Source organism: Micromys minutus, assembly GCF_963924665.1.
Source record: "Micromys minutus genome assembly, chromosome: 7".
NCBI classification, from domain to species: Eukaryota; Metazoa; Chordata; class Mammalia; order Rodentia; family Muridae; genus Micromys; species Micromys minutus.
In genome coordinates, this window is record NC_137976.1 from 14,541,710 (window position 1) to 14,566,258 (window position 24,549).

Below are 24,549 nucleotides of genomic sequence, written 5' to 3' on the forward strand. Positions count from 1 at the left end.
CACTTCTCCACTGTTGGTGTGGTTTTAAACTGATACAACCACTCTGGTAATCAGTCTGGCTGTTACTCAGAAAAATAGACATAGTATTATCTGAAGACCCAGTTATTCCACTTCTCGGAATATACCCCAATGAAACTCCAACTTACAACAAAGACACATGCATCACAATGTTCATAGCAGCTCTATTTATAATAGCTAGAAACTGAAAAGAACCCTGATGTCCTTTAGTAGATGAATGGATACAAAAATTGTGGTATGGAGTGCTACTCAGCTATCAGAAACAATGACTTAACCAAATTCTTAAGAAAATGGATGCATCTAGAGAATATCATCCTGAGTGAGGTAACCCAGTCACAAAAGAACAGACACAATATGCAATCACTGATAATGGGATACTAACCCCTGAAAGCTCTGAACACCCCCAAAACAACTCACAGACTGTTTTAAGTTCAACAAAAAAGAATATATTTAATTAAAATAGATCTCTATCACATCCCCCTTTTCTCCCTACAGCCCCTCCTAGTCTCTCTTCTATCCCCTCAAATTAATAGCCTCTTTTCATATATTATTGTTACATATATACATGTGTGTATGTATATGTACCCACAAACACTTAATTAGAACCTTAAAAATGTATTTGAAAACAAATTTAAAAAGTGTAAAAGATATTAAAATTTATATATACTTAATGGTCCATAAAGCTAACTTGCTTCCTATTCATATCTGCCTAGGAAACTACTAATGCCAGAGTTACACACCAGGGACAATGATCCAAAGTTTGAACTGAAACTACAAGTTTCCACAAGTTCTTCATTTGGAAATTTTACAAATTTTCCCTGTCTAGTTCCATCCATTTGCCTTTAAGTTTCATGATTTCATTGTTCATTACAGCCAGATTGCACTTTATAATGGGTATGTACCACATATCCTTATATGCTCACTTAGGTGGCTCCATTTCCTGCCCATTGTGAATAAAGCAGCAATAAATATGACCACTGAAACATGAACTGAAGAAGGTTGACTCCAGCAAACATACCAAATTCCATGAGGTAAAGCCTCATCCTTAGTATGGAACACAAAAATACTTTGAATTTTTTAAAATATTTACACACAATTTGTTTACAAGACAATGTACTCTGAATATTAGTTATTTGTTACTTCCATGGTTGGTTTTATCTTGTTCCAGAAATACACGGGGGACTTACCATGGCTATATTTTCTCTGTAGGCTAAACCTAGGATCATATGCTGACTCAGCTGACATAGTGACATATTTAACAGTGAAAGCTAGTAGCAGGAAAATAAACATGTGGCAATATTTCTGTCCTATACAGGAGTAAAACCTAACAATAGCTGATTTAAGTTTGAACAGTGAAGTTAGTAATTAAATATATGAACAATAAGTAGTACCAATTTACAAACAAAAGAAAACAGTATATAAATATATAAAAATGTATATAAATAAATAAATAAATAAATAAATAAATTATATATATACTCATAACAAGGGCAAAGAAAAATGCTTGGAACTTTCATAGAATCCTGATACATCTTTGCATATTTATCAAATTATTTCATAGACCAAAACCTGTTACAATATAGAAAGTTAGAAAACTCAAGAGAATGAAAATTAAAGGAAGTTGGGGAAGTCTGTGGTCCTTTTTTATTTAGTTGTGCTTATGCCTAAGCCCTTGTGAGCTTGTTTAACTCCCCCGAGCCTATTCAAGGAAGATGAGCTAGATGAATATAAATGAAGCTGTCAGTGCTAAGTAATTTTTAACACAGACTCAGCCACTCATTAAGAAAATTTTAAATTCCAACACTATTTTAAGATCAATGAAATTAGTTCTGATTTAAAACTCTTTAATTAGTGTATGCTTAACCAAAAATGATACAATGTTAGGTACTGAAGTAGATTTCAGGCCTGAGGCGTCAGTTTGACTTGCTGAAAAAAACTATGTGCCCTCACAGGCTCCCAAGACACAGGACTAGTCATGGTCTTCCCATAGGAAATTGGATCTGAGTGAATCAGGGGGTAAAAAAAGACAAACAGACTGTATTTGCTATTTGTCCTGGACACTCAGCAAGAAACCTCACTTCATACTGGGCTGAAGCCAACCAACTGTCCAGTTGTCATCCTATACCTGGATATTCTTCACAATCTGCTACTGGCCTGGGTTCAGAGGACACATAGATGTTCTAGCTCCAGTTATGTAATGCCATCTGGATGATGGAGATCAAAACAAACAAAAAAACAAACAAAACAAGCATTTTGATGGAGATCTTTGTGGTTTATAAAAAAAGAGCTCCCCCATTTGCCAAGTGAACTGTCCCCCAAAATAGGTATGAGCGGTGCTTTAATCAAACCTTAACCATCCTTCCATTCAGAGTTCAGAACACAAATACATGATTTGTAGAAAACTCCTAATTGGAGAAATACTTTGTAGTTCTCAAATTTCTACTCCCTTAACAAAATTAAAGAAGTAATATTCACTCCCCTGTTTCTAACAGTATACAAAGAATAAAGAAAATGATCAATGGCTAATGCATTTCAGAATTTTGGTATCTTATTTAAAATGCCACATTGTCCCTAGTATAGAAATTGAAACCATTGGAAATGACATATACACAAATTCACTTTCCTCTGGTTCCATGTTATGTTCCCACATGTCTTTTCAGAATATGCCAGTCACTATATGAGTATTTCAAAAATGTAGAGCCAGAGATCTGGCAGAGGAATGTAGAGGCTACTGATAACCCAACTCTTTTATAATTTGATTACAGATTCATAATTAAACCTGTATTACTTACAGGTAATCTCTTTCTAATTAAAATAGCTTATACTGTTACGGGAAAAACCTTTAGAGTCATAACTTGAGACAGAATTTGATATTATACAAATGTATATTTTTAAATCACAAGGTAGACACAAACTTAATGGCTTATGAATTTCTATAGATGGTTTGATGACGACCAGTGCCACTTGCCTGTTTTACAGAGTTGCATTCATGCTTATTCATAAAAAGTGTGACTGAATGAAAATAATGACCCATTTCAGGGAATTCGCTTTCCACACGCAGCGTGTCTGCAACTGTCTTTCACGAAGAGATACAATTAAGCTTTCTCTTAAAAATCCCTCCAGTGATTCAATTTACCCATCTCTTCTTATTAAAGTGCATGGCACAAAGAACTGTAACTGTAGTACAGTAAAAGTAAGGAACCTGGCAAGTGGACAGTTGTGCATTTGATGCAGAAACTTGAAAACATAATTTCACTCTCGGAAAACTAAAACAAGGAAACATTCCAACTTTACATTAAAGTTAATGTAAAATAAGAAAGTGCTTTTGATTTTCCAACCTCCCTGCATGAAAAGAAAATAAGATGAAGAAAAATAAGAAGGTAATCATATAGGTACATGGATATTATCAGACTTATTCACTATACTTTCAAATAAAGAACTCACTCTGAACTCCATGGGAGCGTACTATTTTCCAGGTTTCTGATGCCACTTCCTTGACATCCACTTGATAGTGATGAATAGGAACACCTCCATGTGAGTCGGGCTTGTTGAACGAGATCTTGGCTGTGGTCTGTGACAGCTCTATAACCTTCAGTCCATGGGGACTTGAGGGGACATCTATGAAGAAAACAACCTGGACAGTGAGGATGGATACTAAAAATAATTAATATTAATATGTTAGAGTGAGAAATGAGTTATTTGGTGAGTAATAAAAAATTCCTAAATTACAAACCTTGCATCTATTCTATATTTTAAAATATCCATGGAAAAATCTAATGCTGTTACCAATATTTTTACATTTTGTGTAAAATATATTTTATTGAAGTTCATGCAAACAACTCTGTGTGTGTGTGAGAGAGAGAGAGAGAGAGAGAGAGAGAGACAGAGGAAGGAGCATTGCATGACAATGTATATGTTTATGTATGTACACATTTTCAAAAAAGTAACAAACACAAAAACACATACATAGCAAAGTACCTTACATTTTAAGAACAATAAATTCCAGTAGTATAATGAGCATATTTTCTAAAACATTTTATTTGTTCCAACAATTATATGATTAGCTTGGGCTAAGAATAAAGGCCCATCTTCTCACCTGTTTGGGTAGCTGAGAAAAAAAATCACATCAATTTCAAGGTTTATTTTGTTCCAAATGAAGAGTTAAGATCAACCTGAGAAGTGATTGAGATCCTAACTCAAATGGAAATTAGGGTGTGTGTTCAGATGGAGAAATGGTCTCATGTGTAAAGTCTGCACCAAGTACTGCACACAAAACTTTCAAAATAAAAAAAAGTTTTTATAACATAAATTTATACTTGACATAAATAAAACAGAAACCTATCATTATTAAAATAATTAAAATTAAAATTAGTGTTTTTAGCAATATTGGGTTTAAATTACTAAGTCATCATAAAATTACCTTGAGCATATTTTTGTACATATCAATGAATTGCTTACTTTAAATCTCAATGTAATCTAGGTTGAAGTTTATTATTTTCTTATAATTGAAAACATCTTTAGGAATAATTATTACAAAGTCAGTATAAATAGTACTAGAAAAAATTAAATAACTAAAACTGTTATGCAATGAAATTATTGAGACCTTTATTACTGAACTGCAAGGATGATGTAAAAATAGTGAGAGTGTCCAGTGTGTGTCTCCCAGTCATTCAGAGAAACATCATTAAGTGAAATTGTACAACATAAAGCTCTCTCCAGACATTGCAGGAGTGAGGAACTGGAAAAAACCCCACAGGTGATTGTGTGTTATCAAGCAGATCTTCTCGAGTGTAATTATTATAAAATCTTTTTTATTTTCTTCATGATTGCCTGGTCTCTTTGGAGTCTTGTAATGTTCGTGATGAGATTTAAGATTTTTTTTTCTGTGAAGCATTTTACTGGTACTTTTACCTTTTATTGAATCTACATATAACTTTACATCGATTGGGGTCTTCTTAGGAAATGAGAATTCTTCCATTAATAAAATATATACAATTGTGTATTCATTGTACTATAAGTTATATTTTATAGTTTGTATGTGTGTGTGCAGATATTCCCTCTGCTTTGTCAGAGTCAGACACACACACACACACACACACATACACACACACTCACACACACTCACACACACAAACATGAATAAATTGTTTTATTAATTATTTTTCTATCATGTTGCTAGTGCTATCAATGGAAATATTATTTATTAGTATGTTTACTGATTTTGTGTTCTGTTACCTTTTATTAAAATTTGTTCAATTAGTTATTGGGATATTTAGGGTTTTAAATATAAAATTATGAAAACAAAAACAAGTTGGAGGTAAGTTAGAAGTGAGTTTTAATTCTCCTACATAAACTAATGTAGGTGTGATTTTCAATATAATGTTGAAAGAAAGTGGTTTTTAAAAAAGTCATTCTTGTATTAATTCTCTGTGTAAGACAGCACTTCATTGGCCCCTACCGTCATATGTGTTAAGGTCTGCGTGTTTGGTAAAGATGCTCATATCTATTCTTCAGCTAGGGTACACAAGAGCTGGGATTCTTGTATTATGTGACATAATTTGTAAGACAAAATTATAATGATTGGAGTTACACAGCTCTACATTTTCATGGGTATGTACTGCCTAAATCCTTCTACTGTGTTTGCTTCTGAGAACTGGATATCCAAGAACTGGGGGAGTTGATGACAAAGTCTCTGAGCCAGGTTTTCCTTCTTCAGATTCTAACAACACATAGTGTAACATTGTGACACCAGAACAAATTGATGCTTATAGATGGTTTGTTTATTCCAATCTTAGTTTCTACTTAGCTTAGTTTCCTATTGTGCAGCCCTCCCCCTCCTTTACCACATGGAATACAAATTCCAGAAATTCCCTCTCCACATTCATTTTGGAATTTTAAATGAAAAGTGGTTTCCAACAGCTTTGGTCACCAGAACTACTGAATTTCATTCCCATTTTTTTTTTAAATTAGGCTCACTTAGACAAGAGCATCTGTGAACACTAAGGTGGAGACCCACTGAGATCGCTGAAACATGTGCTAGTCTACATATAAGGTAGAGATGCAACATCAGTAGTGTGGTTGTTTGGCAACAACAGTTTCTCATCTCCAGTCAGTGGTCTCAGCCTTGAACTCTGGATCTCACTGGAGCTGTTTATGGTATCTGGAACCTACATCGTGACTACTGAATTTACTTTCATTTGGTTTTCAAGGCAAGGATCTTTTGTCTTATAAAGCCCTGAATGGTAAGAGGGTTGTGAGAAAAAGAGCTAAAACACAAAGACAGTAAGAGTCATAATCTGCATCAGTTTAGATATTCTACTGATGAATTTAATCTGTTTTTTTTGACTGTCACTTTTTTCTAATAAGATATATACAAATTTATTTTTCTTTAACTATTGATGTGATATTAATACTGATGCCTCTCAAACTTTAGTTTTGAAACTTATCTCTAAACGAAAACAGATTTTTTGGGAAATATAGGTCGAACTCTGGTGTATATAATTAGGAACCTTAAAAGGGGGAACTATAGTTATCCCATTTGCTCTTCATTCCATGTATTCGATAAAAAACTTGTGAGGCTGGATCCTTCACAAGGTAGTTTTCATTCTAAGGTGCTTTTCAGAAGAGAACAAGTAGGATAAAACCATGTCTACATCAAACTCCTCCCTTCAGGCTTAGGGATTTATGCAGAACAGTAAATTACAAGATTTTAAGAGCAAGATGTGACCAATAACACTATGAGAACACACTCTTCCTGACATAGCAGTAATGCTGGAGGTATGACCTCCAGAGTCAGTTTTTGCATGCATGAGGCTTACATATACACAAGCCAATGTGTTGTGGCAAGGAAGGGGATAGTCAACCCCATGCCTAACTAAGAAGCTATTGGGAATTGATACACACTTGAAAAGAGAAAACTAGTTTTCTCCAAGAGAGTTTTACAAGGTATATTAACCACACTTTAGGGCCAGCCCCATGGTAAGGGTAAGGAGTAGTTGACCAATATGAAATCAATGGAAATTTTGTAGTGGTTATGTCTAATTTTATTTTGTTTGGTTGTTTTTGTAGTCTTATTGTTTTCTTGCTAAGTATTTTGGTTTCTATTTTTGTTTCTTATGCGTGCAGTTGTCTGTTTTCTATTTTCTTTAAAGAGTAGGAACAAAAAATACATAACAGTAGGTAAATATAAAGGTGGAGAAAGTTGGAGAAAAACATGATATCAGACATAATATGAAAAATATTTTCCAATAAAAATAGATTAAGAAAAGTTGTAAATTTTAATTCAAGTCACAAAACTTTTGAGTCATTATAAACTATTCTCTAATTTTATATAGTTTTAGCATTCAAAATTCAAATTCAGAATTCAAAATTCCAAATGATTATTGTAGTGATGTATTAATAGGTTTTGATTATTTGTCTTCAATATATCTCCTCAGAAGTAGATATACAAACTGCATAATTATTTCGAGTTTTATTTGTACATATTATGTTCAGTACAATGACTCAAATTAGGTAATTTCTTATGTTTATCCTTGGTCTCTAGTATTTTCTATAGAACTGCACATTCACTATCAAAATAAAGGGTAATATTTTCTGTAAATAAACAAGTCTTGATACTGTCATAAGTGATACGCACATATATATTCTTTTAAATTAGCACCTTCACTTATATCCCATAAGAAAATAAATATCACATATCAAGCCTTCTGTATATTGGGGAAGAATTACACGTATCTATCTGTCTGTTTGTCTGACTGTTTCTATCTTTCACCAATCAATTTATCTACCTACCTATCTACCTATCTATCTGTCTGTCTGTCTGTCTGTCTGTCTGTATGTATGTATGTATGTATGTATGTATGTATGTCTATCTATTTATCACATATCAAAAATTTATCCTTATATCCATGTATTTTATTGGATTAAAAATGTCTAGAGAAACTGTTCTGAAGTTCTTGCAAAATAAGTGAATTCAGCACTCTAGGTGAACATTGCCAATCTTTATTCTTCTATGCATTTGGCAATATGTGTGTGTGTGTGTGTGTGTGTGTGTGTATACACATTTCAAAGAAATCTGTGACTCAATCTTTCATTACTTGTCTATTCACATTGCCAAACACTGAGCTGATCCTAGGCCATGTTTCTGCAGTCCTCCTCCACTAAATGGTTCATTTCAAAGTAGTTCTTACTCTTTCATAGCCAGCAACCCTGTTGTCAATGTCACCTTGACCCGCTCAGTCTTTCCCTTTTTACTTGCCCCATTTGTTCTTTCTTATTCAGGCCCTGTTCAAAAGCTGACATCTATTTGAAGCTTTCCAGAGAACTCCAATCAGAAATCAATTTCATGTTGCCAAGTATTTTATTTCAAGTTCTATTGAAACTCATAGGTATTGAACTCTAACTTAGGTAATGACTGGGTGTCTTTCTTCTTCAACCTTTCATCTCTGAGATCCAAAAGACTATATTACACCTATGAAACACTCCATATATTTGTTGAATGAATGGTTAACTAGTGTTTAAAAATGGTCAAACAGATTTTAAAGAAAATCATTGTTAACATAAGTTGTTTTTTACTTACACTATATTAATGAGAAATTAAAGGATATTTGTGATTAGTCATTGAACATGCCTGTCTGCTTCATGAATTTTCTAAAAATATAGCAATGTGTATACCTTTCAAACTCTTTTATGGAGAGAAACAGGTTTAGAATCAGTTGATAAAGTGAGTATTTTAAATCAAGTAACTTTTTTTTTGATTTGTTTGTTTTTTTTTTTTTTTTTTTTTTTTTTTTGATTTTGAGTTGTTTTAAGGTACCATGTTCTCTGATCACATAGACCACTGGACTATTATTCTCTATATACAAAATTATGCTCAATTGACAAAGGTTAACCTCTAATCAGCTGGCTGCCCTTCAATGTGACTTCAAGAGTATTTTCTCTGACAAAAATGGAAGTATAGACAGGAGACTTCCAAATCAATCTTGGAAAGAAAACTGAAACATTGAATTTGACCAAGTCTCTGTAGGTTATAGAGATGAGTCAAATATGACAACTTGAACTTTAAAAATGATAAGTACAGGCCTTGACCTGGGGTTAAAATATCAATTGTTCAGTGCCAGTATCTGAGACATCACATAATAGAAAGAGGGAAAAGAAAAAACATGTCAAATAAGTTACTAGAAAAAATATAAAGGTTATTTATGGAAATTAAATGCCTAAAGTAGTCAAAGTACCTTTCTATTCACCATATATTGACCCATGATATTATGGGTCACGACACCATGAAATGTGTGTATTGTAGCTCAAACTCCATTGCCACATTAACATCTATAGAAAATGAAATAGGCTAGTGTGTGGTATGATAGACTGCAGTAACAGCTGTCTTCAACCTTTGAGCCCTTTCTCAGTGCTTGGAGCTTTGATCAGTCCATTTAGGTGGACCTACAAATGTCTTTTGTGGCACACGGCAATGAAACTTCAGTGCCAAATTGACATGCCCATATTTTAGCTACTGAATATGTTATTTGATGATATCTTTCTTAGTATCATTCCCTCAAATTTTCCAAGAAAAGCACTCCAGAGAAAAACTTGTTAACATTTAAAGATATATTATTATCAATGACTGAAATATTACATTTATTATATATGAAAAAAGCCCACTGTATTATAACATATAATATTATACCAATCCATTACAAGCAGAATAGATAATGAATAAATAAATGAATAAATAATCAAACAAACTTGATCCATTACATTCACAGGGACAAAATGCCGATGCAAATAGTAATGATGCTGGTGCTACCTACTCTGGGGAGTATTTTGAACTCATTTACATGTCTACATGTTCATTGTTAAACCATAATGTTACCAATATATGAAACATGTCTAAATTTATGTTGCAAAATCTCTGAGTATTCATTATATCAGGTAAGTATATAAAAATAATATCTCATGAATTTTACTGAACAATATGAGAATTATGGGCACAACTAAACATGGTTCAAATACGTTGAAAATTTCTGTTATAATATGTTTTTCAAGCTGAACTTCTACAGCAGAGAAAAATAGCTAAATGAAGCATAAATCACAATACCTGTCCAATTCATAAATTTACCTTAGTTTATTTAAAAGTTTCTTTGTCTTTGAAAATATTATAATTTTATAAGACATTGATAACCGAAGCATATGCAGTATCTTCATAACATTATTAGCATCAAATGGTGCTATTTAGCATCATCATGTGCAGGATAGTGCTTTGACAATTTTAACATATTTAAATATCTTTTGTAAGTAGTAATATTTCTGAATGAAATGTATATGGAATGGTTGTTTTGTCTGAGTCTTTCAGACATATCCACTTGAGTACATCTCTGGTTTCTCTTTAAAATACTGGAGATGTTCCTAAATATCATGACTTCCCAGATTAGATTCAGCTTAAGCTTATGGAAAGAAATACCACAAAAATTATTCTGTGCTCTCTTAAATGGCTCTCATAGGAAGGATGTCCAATTATTTAATTATTAGTTTTGAAAATTCAGTTTTAAAGTATTTCTTATGATGACAAATTCAAAATAATGTTAAATTATATATATTGCATTATTTTTTCATGAAATTTTTGCACATATTCTGTAGAAGAAACTCATGACCCTTGAGTAATTTCTACTATGTTTCAATAAAAATTATTTATAAAAATTTTGAGTGATTTAATATATGTATATTTCAAAATGTATTTTTACATTATTTTAAATATAATTTCAACACATATGTTTATTACCTATTTTGTAAATGATATATATATATATGAAGTAATTAAATTTAGAATGAGCTTCAAATATTAAATAGATTGTAAGTGTTCACTATTCATTATGTAATACGCTTTTGATCTAGTTTGTAAGCCTTAGTTTATTATTTCAAATAATTCTTCTTATGACTTATGAAGCTATAAATATTGTTGACTATATGTAAAATTAGTTGATAAAGCTTTATCAACTTATAAATCCATCTAAATATGAAGTAATTTTATGAATGTCAACTACTCCTGTGCTGTACTCACCTGCCAACTCAAGAATATACTCCTGGAATCTTGTGCCTATACGGTTAGTAGCAGTGCAGTTGTATCTTCCAAAGTCATTCTCTGATGTAGGGGCAATCTAAAAATAATTATATTAATAAAAATAAAGTGCTAAGACATCAAAGAATATTTTACAATCTGAAGCACGGCTACCACTTGTATACTTGTCCAATTATTTTTCATATGACTCCACATAGAATTCTTTATCCAGAAATCATTAGTGAGTAATACATACATATTTTATGACCATTATTTTTTGGGACATTAGAATTGTTATATAATTTTTCCATTCTTTTTTCCCTCTCCAAGGACACCCATATATTCTCCTTTCTGTCTTTCTAATCATGGCTTCTTTCCCCTTTAATTGATTTTATGTGCATATGTATATACTCATTCATATTTCTAAATGCATAAATACCACTTTCTCAGTCAATAAAATGCTAACATTTTAAAGACAAATCCAGAAAGCTGGACATTCAAAGTTAAAAGGATTGAAGCTACTATCAAATAATGAATCTATCAATTCATTAATTCAATCAGTGTTTTCATTTTGATGTAGGTACTCAATGGCAAAATTATTTATCTGGCTAAGTATATCATGTAGAAAATATATCTTGGACTCAATGTAAACTAAAATTCACTGTAAAGCTAAAAACAAAATGTTTCTACTAAAAATAAGTATTACATTGTTATTTTTTTCTTTTTCATTAGATATTTTATGTATTTACCTTTCAAACGTTTTCCCTTTTCCCAGTTCCCATCCTCCATCCCCTTTTTTAATGAGGATGCTTCCTTACCCACCAACACACTCCCAACTCATCACCATGTCATATAACAAGAACACATACACCACTATGTTCATAGCATTCTTATTTTTAATAACAGGAAGCTAGAAAGAACCCAGATGTCCTTCAACAAAGGAATGGATACAGATAATGTAGTGCTTTTACACAATGGAATACTACTCAGCTATTAAAAACAACGACTTTATGAAATTCTTAGGCAATTGGATAGAACTAGAAAAAATTCTCAGTGAGGTAACCCAGTTATACAAACAAACAAACAAAAATAAAACAAACAAAATACACACACACACAATATGTGTACTCACTGATAAGTGGATATTATCCCAAAAGCTCACAACAGACTAGATATAATTCACAGACCATATAAAGGTCAAGAAGGAAAACAAAAACATGAATGTTTTAGTCCTTCTTAGAAGAAGGAACAAAGTACTCATGGGAAGAAATACAATCAAAGAGTGAAGCAGAGCCTAAAGGAAAGGCCATCCTGAGACTGCCCCATGTGGGGATCCAATCTATATGCACCCTATGTTGCTTTGGTATCTTTTATTTGCATTGTCTTGTTCTGTATCCCATGCTGATCTCAAAGTCACTATAAGCTCACATAGGCTGTCCTTGAGCTTTCTGTGATACTCTGGCCTCTGACTCTAAAGTGTTAAGAATAATAAGATAATTTTAATTTTTCATGAAAGCTATTTTGCAAGAAAATAATGCCTCATGAAAATGCTGTAAAGAGAATTTTCAATCCTTAGAAATTATCTTGGTTCCATTTTCTGTGTGTTTATAAAAAATATATTACCTCAGTTTCATAAATTAAATTCTATAATGACGTTAACATTCAGACTTTCCTGGTGAAAGTCGAGGCTAACTGGACAGTTATAATGAGCAGGAATTCTTTAGTCACAATTCTTCAAAGATATTTGATTATGGTAATACATATAATTTTCATTTCCAGTAACTATTTAAAGATTTTATTCTAATAACAAGAAATGACCATTAATTTCAACCTTATCCTAAAAGAGAGAAGAAATTATCCCATATTGATAAAAGGCTATTAGATAGAGAACAGTCTGAGGTCTATTGAGGATGGTTATCCTGAAAGAGTAATGTATAGAAAGCAGTGGCATCCATGTCTAGTTAGCTGTTCATCTAAAAAAGTTCATAAACGCAGCAGTTTAGTGCTCTTATTTAACTCTTTCGGGAAGTTCCTGAGATGTTTCAGAAACTCTTTAATCTTCATACATGACTTTTCATAAACCAGGCTAATTTAATTCTGTCACAAATATAGTAGCAAATATATTTTTCTTATCCCACAGTCATGTGAGAAAGATTTTAGTATAGTAAACAAGGAAGATGGGTTTTAAGGCTTTTATACAAGATAGAGTCAGCATAGCCATATCAAGCACTGTGACTACAGCACAGTTTTGTTTGTTTTATAAGTTAATAGTTTATAAAAAGTAACTTTCCCTGGAACCATTTTCAAAAAACAGTATATGAATGAGAAAACTGTCTCAATGATGAATTTAGAAATTAACAGGAAATAAAAGGATGAATTCATTGCCTGTACCTCTCCTGAAGCAAAGCAAACAAGAAGCCTAGGCTTTACAAGTAGATGATAAGTAATTATTATGTTATGTTTAATAAAAACAGAAATCCATTTTCTTAAGAATTCTGTTAAGTCATTTTTTTCTGATAGCTGAGTAGTACTCCATTGTGTAAATGTACCACAATTTTTGTATCCATTCATCTATTGAAGGACATCTGTGTTCTTTTCAGCTTCTGGCTATTATAAATAAAGCTGCTATGAACATTGTGGTGAATGGATCTTTGTTGTATACTGGAGTGTCTCTTGGGTTTATGCCCAGAAGTGGAATAACTGGGTCTTCAGGTAGTACTATGTCCAATTTTCTGAGGAATCGCCAGACTGATTTCCAGAGTGGTTGTACCAGTTTACAACCCTACCAACAATGGAGATTTGTTCCCCTTTCCCCACATCCTCTCCAGCATCTCCTGTTATCTAGAGAATATCAACCTGAGTGAGATAACCCAGTCACAAAAGAACAGACATACTATGCAGTCACTGATAATGGGATACTAACCCCAGAAAGCTCTGAACATCCCAGAAACAACTCACAGACTGTGTGAAGTTTAATGAAAAAAAAAAAAAAGAAAGAAAAAAAAGAAAAGAAAAAAAAACATTATGCTCAATCCTTACACACCAAGAAAACGTTGACTAATTATAGGTTACGTCCTCTTTTACATGTACTTTATGCTCATTGTGACTAGTAAGACCTGGATGCACACTATCAAACCTTTAAAACAAAAGCCAAGCACCGACAAAAATGCATTCGTATGCTTTTATGCAAAAATGCTTAAAGTTTGTACATTTATCTTTGTTTTTTAAAATAGTTGTTCAAAAAAATCACATAACAGATCACAGATTGAAAGAAATCCAAAATATAAAGATATGAAGGAAAACAAATGAAGAAAGCAAGTAAGGAAAGAAACAAGGAAGGAAGAATTAACCAAGTCTTATTAGAAAGCAATATGGACCATTCCTCAATGGGTTTACAAGAAATTTGGTGTGATGAATGGTTTTGACCTACAATATCTCAGTATTTAAACTAGCCTGTGGGTTTTGCTATGAGTATGTTTGTTGAGAGGATTCTTAATGTGGACTGATCATCCAAATGGCTGGGACCAGAACAAAAGAAATTTCAATAAAACCGGGGTGTCTATCCAGTACCAACATTCTCTTTCTTTCTTCTTCTCATCTAATAGGAACAGACTCCTCTGCATTGTTACAGCATGTAATTCTCTGTCCAAGGGTATAAGGCTAAACTTCTACTACCTGAATCGTCTGAAACTCTGTACCAAAAAAAAAAAAAAAAAAAAAAGAAAAAATCGTAGGTTAAGTTGGTCTTTCTAAATTTTACTGAAAATGTTAAATAAACTAACCAAGTGAAAGATTTAAAAAGCTTCACAAAATATAAGGTGAAATAACCAAAGGCATATTATCAACTATTAAGTGAAAATGTAAATATTTCATATGTATATATATATACATACATTGATATTACCCCAAAGTGCTTTATTTAGGAACCTATTCTAGAATTACATATTATTAACCAACTATAGTTTCATATACCAGTCAAAGAATAACATTTATAGACAAATAGTCAATAAAATTATCAGCATTAAAGTTACACATTTCACTTTTAAAAATTAAAGTATTATGTCAATTCTGCACTCTGCTTGACACCATCCTACTTCACTTTCAAAATATGAATTCACAAAAATATTTCTGAATATATTAAGACAGATAATTTATAATAACTAAAATTTTGTGCCAACACAAATTAATTTTTTAAAAGTAAATGTATAACATATAAATATTTCAATGTGTTTTTATAGGAATTTAATTCTATTCTCTCATAATATCTGATAAAATATCGTGATTGATGTTTATGTAAAAGCATACCTCCAGTATCATCTTCCTTCCAACACTGTGAGTTTTTAAATGAGTGGTGTTTTTAGCTGGTAAGACCAATTTATCTCTTCTCCAGTGGATTGATGCAGGTGGATTTGCTTTCACATCACAACTTATATTGATCGGATTTCCTTCCCAAGAGTAATACATTGTCTGATTTGAAACAAACTTAGGAGCATCTGTAAAACAATAAGACACAAAGGCACATTATATCACCAGTTAATTAAGATGAATATTAATAACGTTTTCTTGCCCACACAAAACATTTGTAATAGGAGACAGAGATATGGCTCTGTGGATAAGAGTAATGGCTTTTCTTTCTAAGGCCATGGAGTGATTCCCAGCACCTGGGAACCTTTTACCATCTCAGTTTCATAAAGTTCCATACTCTCCTCAGCCAATGTATACAAATAATGCATAGATATACATGTAGAAACATGAATAAATTAAATATTTTAAAAGAATTTATTTTTCATTTATTTCTAAATTTTTAGCTTTCATAATATTAAGGCTCATGAAAAAATGGCATTTGGATATGTATATAGCCAAATAAAAAAGGGGAATTAATAAAATAAGAAAATATTTAGAAGTAAATTAATATTAACGTTCTGATTATTGATGTGTTAGATTTAAGAATATACAGTCAGCCAGCATTTCTGGAAGCCTCCATTTGGGAAACTTAGAATGATAATTTAAAATATCAAAATCAGTGATTTTGTTATCAATATTCAATATTGTTCTAGTCAATAATTTCTACAGATATTGTGCAGCATGTGAAAAGTCTTAGTTCTCAGAACAAGTTTATTCAGACTTTCTCTAACCATTTCTCTATTAATTTTAGTGATACTACTCTAATACCAATTCCTGTAAAAATAAATTAATTGGCTTAATATAATTTTTGTTTATATAAAAAAATGCATAGTATTCCATTCTGTGTCTTGCTTATTACACTTAATATACATTCTCTATATGTTTGCTGAAATCAAAGAAATTTATCAACTTATATTGGACTTCATTAATAAGTAAATTGACCAAACTCCTTGCCCTGTGAAGTTTGCTGCTGTCATTTTAGTAGGAACTTGGGAGAAGTCATTTCTCAATACTGGTTTCCCTTTCTTTTAATATACATACACCATTGGAACTGCTCTATCATGTATTTTCTCTGGTATTAAGATGTGTGTGTGTGTGTGTTTAATGTCCTGTTTCTTTTCCATGACACCTTCCTTTCTTGAAGTCTTTCATATCAAACTGACAAGGATGTGAAAACTTGATACTATCTGCTCACACTGAGGTCACATCAGTACTTTTTGGGATTTGAATTCACACTTTCCTAAGAGATTTTTAGCATGTATCTTTTCAGGGATCCATCCCAAGGGGAGGTTCTGAGACTTGACACTATTACTGATGATGTGCTGTCTTTACAGACAGGAGCCAAGCATGGCTGCCTTCTGAGAGGCCCAAAAAGCAGCTGACCGTGACAGATGCACTTACAACCAATCAATAGACTGAAGTCAGGGGCCCCATATGGTTGAATTAGGGAAAGACTAGAAGAAGCTAAGGAAGAGAGTGACTGCATAGGAAAATCTGCAGTCTCAACTAACCTGGACCCACAGATCTCTCAGACACTGAGCCACCAACCAAGCAGCACACACCAGCTGGTATGAGGCCCTGACACATACACAACAGAGAACTGCCTGGTCTGTCCTCAATGAGAGAGGAAGCACCTAACCCTGGAGATACTTAAGACCCCTGGGAGTGGGAATGCCTGGAAGGATTGGAGAGGGGTCATCCTCTTAGAGAAGGGATGGGATGAGGAAGTGTGGAGGGCAGACTGGAGCTAGGAAAGCTAACAACTGGACTGTTAAAAAAAGAGAGAGATAATAAATAAATAAATACAGACAGACAGACAAGACAGACAGACAGACATACATACAATATTGATTTAACCCCACTGCCTTTTTGGAAATCAGGTTACTGCAGTATTTTCTGTCCAACTGTTTTGTTTGCTCCTTTTGCATTACTGACTTTTCTCAACGATGTGTATTTTTTTCCGATTTTCTCTAGATCTGTAGTGAAACTCTGCTACTCTTCCATCTTGTGTAAGCCTTTGAAACTCTTGTAGTCCTCATCTGTTTGTCCTCTCTCACATTGCATGTTGTATCTCATCTAAATGACCACTAACAATGCGTTCTCTCTTTCTCGCAACTTCAGAGCTTCAGCTCTTACATTTAAGTCTTCAGTCATTTCACATCTGTTACTTTTGTTATTTGACAGTTTCACACACTTATATATCCTGAAGACTCACTTCACCTCCCTCTTGCATCTCCTGATTCTCTGTTTCCTCTCAGATTTATTTCTCATTGAGATACTTTTTTTTTTCAATGATGGTCATTTGTGTAAAGCAGAATAGAGTGTGAAGCAGCAGGTTGGAACTGGATGATCTTAGTAATGTGTACAAACCCGGATACAATGACTCTCCCTCACTCAGAACCTATCCCTAGACAATACACCAATAGTAGGAAGCAGGGATCCTTGAGCATTTCTCCTGTTCATGACTTATTGTTGGCATGACTTGTTCTTGTATACCAACAGCAACTATTCAATATTAGTATGCTCATGACTGCAGCACTCATTTCAAATCCAGGATTTATTTTGCAAAAGACACAGCACTTTTACCTAATTTTTTATTTTGAGATTTTTTTTCAGTACAATTTACCACAAACGTTGTCATTCTCCAATAAGAGAATATTAGTAACATACTTTTAATAAAACCATTTGCTGACATTTGTTCTGATTTGAGGCTCTGCACTCTCTAATTAGATTTGTGTGTGTGTGTGTGTGTGTGTGTGTGTGTGTGTGTGTGTGTAGACATGCGTATATATGACTATATAAAATTAAGCTGTATTAATGCAGTACTGAAATATATTGTGCAGTGGTCAGAATTGATAAGGCTGACGAAACACCTGACAAATACTAGAGAGGAAGGAAGAAAGAAGAACTCAACAAATAATGTTAGTATAACAGCAAACAGGTTGATCCATTCTGGATTTCCATATGGAAAGCTCCCAAAAGGCTACATATAAATATGCCATTTTACTGGTATCACTCGTTGGCATATATCCAACGCCCTATTCCATAGATACTCAGCCATGCTCCTTGCTAAGCTATTGACAAGAGCAAGGAAATAAAACCAACTTATGTTCCCTTCAAATAGTAAGTGAATAATAGAAGTGTGAAACACATATAGCCTCATAGCTTCACACATTTAATTGTGAGTGGGTAATGTGGAGAATAAATAGAACCCAGAAAAGAAAGAAAGAGATCATGGCGGATGGGAACACTGGAGAGGGGGACGTCAGAGCCTGAGTGATATAAACAATGAGATGGAATAAAGTGGTCTACAGGGTCAATTCAGGGGGAAAGTCAATATAGGGAGACAGAGAGAAAACTGCCACTAAGGACATTTGAAAAAATACAAAATAAATCACATTACTTTGTTCTCTTTAAACATGCTGTGTGTGTGAATACACTCACCACCAAGAGCCATAGACCATTGGAAATATTGTATTAGGCATGAGAACCCCTCTTTTTTCCCCCAGAATACAAGAAGTTGTCTGGACAGTATGCTACTGTAGCCCTCATTTGACTTCCAGGCCTTGAAGATAAGTCTCTGATTCTCAAGGTGCCATCTTCCTCAGATACAGGGCTTTGAACCTCAGAGCTCAGATCTGACTTGGAAACTTTATCTCAGCTCAACGTTTCATAGCAATAGAAGGTGCTATGCAAGAACCCAAGGGAAGAAGTCCTACTCAGTTGCAATGCTAAGGAATCCCATGAATGATCAGCAGGTGAAAGGTAAACCTGGGTGAAGCATGGTCTCACATTTTCTAAGTAACCAAGGGCTGTCTAGTTGAACTAAATCCTGCTCTATGGGAGTCGGTGTGAGACTCATGTATGGTACTGAAAACCTAGGCAACCCCTATTACCTAGGGTAATGAGCTCATATATCTTAGAGGGGATCCTGTTCTCATCACTTTATAAACCGGGGCAATTCATAATTGTATACTAAAATGTTATTCTTATACCTACAGGTAGACGTAGCTCTCTGTATTTTTTGAAACAGTTGGAGACCATTATAGAAAACCACACTGCTCAAAATGACAGATTGCTTCCTTCTATATAAAAAGACAAACTAGGTTTCAAGGATTATATATATATATATATATATATATATATATATATATATATATATATATATATGTGTGTGTGTGTGTGTGTGTGTGTGTGTGTGTGTGTGTTTGTGTGTGTGTGTGTGTGTGTGTGTTTGTGTGTGTGTGTGTGTGTGTGTGTGTTTGTGTGTGTGTGTGTGTATACCACAATTTTTGTGTGCAGACATCCATAGAAGCACTTAGGTTGATTCTATATTTTGACTAATATGAATTATATATATATATATATATATATATATATATATATATATATATAAATTTAACATGTGCTTTTATTTTTCTTTAGTCATATATCATTAGTAGTATAGTTACATCACACAGTAATTGAACTGTTAATTTCGGAATTAAATCTATATGTACTTTCTCATAACTGGTGTATAAAATAAATCCTTCCCAAAGTGTACAAGAACACACTTTTCTTCATATCATTTTTAACACTTACCTTTTAACTTCTTTATAATAGGCAAAATAATGGAGGTGTATCTAATTATTTTCATGTACATCTCTAAATAATAAGGGATATTAAATATCTTTAAGACTATCTTTGGCTCTGTATGTTTATTTTTGTTGTTGTTGTTGTCATTGCCAACTTAGGGTATTTTCTGACTTTAATATGGCTGTTTTCTTGTAATTGAGGTGTTGATCTGTTCTAAAAAGTTCTGTGGTGACAACTCAGGAGAAATGACAATCACAGCAACATTTTACCTAACAGTTAAAAACCATGCAAGTTATAGAATTCAGGCTCCTGGATATGCTCTCTTGAACTTGTTATGTATTATCATAATTAAATTTTATTCTTCACTGTCAAATATGATTAGTTTATTTGGGGCATGACATCCTCAGATTTTAACAATAATTACTATTGAAGAAATGGATAGTGATGAAGGTAAACAATGACTGAAAATGATTACTGTCCTTGGGAGTAAATTATGAACACTGAAAAGAAGGTATAAATACCTAGCTTTGCCCGTGTAGATGTTTTCAGCAATCAATATTTCATAACTTGAAATCAGATGACAATGTATTCAGGAATTCAGTAATAAAAAATTTCATGTTGAGTCAAATATTGACATCGCCTTCTTTAGAAGTTATATCAAGTTTTAGTTAAATTGTTTTATATTTCTTACTCTTTCACTCCACTAAAATCATTTCCAAGTAAACCCCTACTGAGTTCCCTAGAACATCACTGTACATAGTTAACCGTTGAAATATAACTAAAAATGCTAGATCAACCGAGCAATGGTTGTGTTTGATAAGTCCTTAGACTCACCTCTCTCCTCTCCTCTCCTCTCCTCTCCTCTCCTCTCCTCTCCTCTCCTCTCCTCTCCTCTCCTCTCCTCTCCTCTCCTCTCCTCTCCTCTCCTCTCCTCTTCTCTCTCTCTCTCTCTCTCTCTCTCTCTCTCTCTCTCTCTCCATATATATGTATATATATATATACACATAATTGTATATATACACATAAATGTATATATACACATAAATGTATATACTCATAAATGTATATATACACATATATGCATATATGTACACATATATGTATATATATATATATATATATATGTATATATATATATATATATATATATAAAATGTGTGTGTGTTTGTATGTGTCTGTGTGTTTAAAGACCAGAATCTTAAGTATATAAGTGTGTTTTCAATATTCTTCACTTATTGAGTTAATTCTATCAGTATTTTAAAAAAAATGCTGTGGCATACATCAGTCTACAAATTGGGAGAAGATCTTTACCAACCATTCATCCAAAGAGGGCTAATAACTGATATATACAAATAACTCAAGAAATTAGACTCCAGAGAACTAAATAACCCTATTAAAACTGGTGTTCAATGCTAAAAAATATTCTCAACTGAGGAATATTGAATGGCTGATAAGTACCTAAATAAGTGTGCAACATTCTTAGTTATCAGGGAAATGCAAATCAAAACACCTCACCAGTCAGAATGGCTAAGATCAAAAATTTAGATGACAGCAGATGCTAGCAAGAATGTTTAGAAAGAGGAATACTTCTTCATTGTTGGTGGGACCATAATATGGACTACTTTGGGAATCAATCTGTAAGTCCTGAGTAAATTGGAAATTGTTCTACCTGAAGACCCAGCAATACCACTGTCTGAGTTAGGTTGTTAATGCTGCGAACAGACACCCTGTCCAAGGAATTTCTTTAAAAGACAGCATTTAATTGTGACTGGATTATAAGTTCAGGAGTACAGTATGTTATCATCAATGCAGGGACATGACAGCATCCAGGGAGGTATGGTGCAGAAGAATCTGAGAGTTCTATACCTTCATCTGAATTCTGCTAGTGAATGACTGACTTCCAGGCAGCTAGGGTGAGGGTTTTGTGTCCATGCCCACAGTGATACACCTACTCCAACAAGGCCACAACTTCTAATCCTGTCACTCCCTAAGCCAAGCATATACAAACCATCACATTCACTATTGGGCATATACCCAAAAGATGCTCCAACAACTAACAAAGACACATACTCTACTATGTATAGAACAGCTTTATTAATCATAGCCAGAAGCTGGATAAAAACCCAGAGGTCCCTCAATAGAATAATGGATGAAAAAAAAATGTGGTACCTTTACACAATGGAGTACTACTAATCAATTAAAAAACAATGACTTCATGAAATTTGCAAGAAAATGGATGGAATTAGAAAATAGGCTGAGTGAGGTAACTCAGAAACAAAAGAACACACATGGTATGTACTCACTGACAAGTGAATATTAACGCAGGTTTGAAGTCTTTAAGAATATAATAACTATGATTTTTCTCAACTCTTATTAAGATGCAGCCATCTCAAAGTAAAGCTTATTTAAATTAATTCATGTGTGTAGACAGAAAATCAAGCTAGTTCATTCAAGAAATTCTCATGCACATGATTTTTATTGAACTTCTCACTGAATTTTACCAGTATCCCCCAAATAGCCCTATATCTCAGTATCTAAGTTTATTTTTTTCTGTTTCTAAAAGCTCCTTTTCAGAAAACATGACCTACTCTCCAGTCCTGATCTTATCAGAAATCAGCAAAAATTCTGCATCCACATTGACACTAAGAACTCTCTGATAATAACAGCCTCCTCTGATTTCCCCCACCTCACAGATGTTGCTCATTTCCATCCATCTATTTTCTGACACAATTATTTGCTTGAGGCAAACTATTCACTTTCATTTTCCATTTCTGCCTCTTGCCCTGAAATTGTCTACATGTGATATGTTTCCTTAAGTCTGAACTGCATCTTAATTCTGCCTCCTTATAATGCTGATAACAAAAAAAAAAAAAAATTGTCAGAGGAAGTAAGGAGCCGAAATACTAAATATTTGACCTAATTGCCATTATTAAATCATGAACAGTAAAATAAGGTAATTGACTATACTGATATCTAATAGTTGCTTAATGAGTGAGATTTTTAAAAAATGCTTTAGGGGAAGAGCTGTCTCAGCACTAAAGTATGCCTGTTATTCTTCCAGAACATGCTCAGTAACACATGCATTAATGCAAATTCCTCTACAAATCCAAGGATATGACACTGTTTTCTAGTTTTTAGAAGCATACACACACTCACTCACACACACACACACACACACACACACACAAATATATATGTAATACACATGAATATATTAAAAATTAAGAAAAAAGTAAAATATAAAGATAAATATGCTTTACAAATCACACAAAATATAATAGTGTGTGTTCTGGAAGAAAATTTATTAAACCAAGTATGACATATGAACTCCTAAGGTATGTGCATACTGCAAAAAGTTTTATTTTCTATTCACCTTACTTAGTGAGATGGAATTATGACATTTCTTACTACAATAGTTTGAATGAGAATGAACCCCTTACAAGCTCATATATTTGAATGTTTTGTCTCTAGTTGGTACAACTGTTTAAGAAGTATTAGGAAGTTTGCCCTTCTTAAAAGACATTGTAAATATATGTGTTCTTTGAGCTTTCAATATCCACACCAGACTTACTCTTACTCTTTCTACCCAATAATACAGAACATAGAATCTCTTAAGTACAGTTCCAGTGCTTTGTCTGCTTGCCAGCTGCCATGCCTCTTGTCATGATGGCCATGCTATAACCCCTTGAAACTGTAATCAAGACTCTAATTCAATGCTTTCTCTTCTAAGTTGCCTTGGTTTTAATATCTGTTCACTGTACTAGAACAGTAGCAAACACCTAACTGTGAAATTTCTGACTCATTAATAACAGAAGCAATTCCTTTTTCTTGTGGTGGTGGCGGTGGTTTTGAGAGCCTTGCCATAATGCCCTCCCTGTGCTAACAAAATTTCTGAAAAAGATATTTTTCTACATATGTTCTTATGCCAGGAGCCATTATGGAGAAGCTAAAAACAAGCAGGTGATCTTCCTGAAATGATTCTACCATTTAATTCTACCAATTTAATAGATTCACAAGACTGAGGAGATTACATCTGAGAAAAGATTCCTGCTCCTAATATGCTTTTCCACTATATACATGTGTGTGTGTGTGTGTGTGTGTGTGTGTTTATCAACCCACCCTTTTGAGCACATCTCTACAGAACAACAGAGATGCACTCCGTTAAAGAGATGTTATATAGACAGATAATTTCTTAATTATTAATGATGATTTTATAAAAATCCCTAAAATTATATTAGCAGTTATTAAAGTTGTTTGTAATAGGACTACTGTTAAGATATTTCTGATGTTAAAACTGAACGAACTCTGCAGTCTTCAAATGTCATTAGTTAATTTTTTCTAAGATAGCAAGCAGGCATCTGCACTTAGAGCACGTTCCAACAGATTGTTGAAAAAAAATTAACCAAATATATAATGGCAAGCAAAAATTCACTAAAAGTGCAAGGTCAGAAGATAAAAAAAAAATGATAGTTGTTACAAAATTATAGTTTTGAACTTTC

The 24,549-nt window shown here is 33.2% G+C and overlaps 1 protein-coding gene across 1 annotated transcript in view; it reads right to left on the reverse strand.

The window, feature by feature from the left end:
- Positions 1-24,549, reverse strand: part of NCAM2 (neural cell adhesion molecule 2) — a gene marked incomplete at both ends in the record, with an annotated part of 450,721 nt that overhangs the window by 100,828 nt on the left and 325,344 nt on the right. The window contains 3 exon segments of the mRNA XM_080918990.1: positions 3,463-3,636; positions 11,075-11,171; positions 15,377-15,564. Of these exon segments, the coding sequence (XP_080775116.1) occupies positions 3,463-3,636; positions 11,075-11,171; positions 15,377-15,564 (459 nt within the window).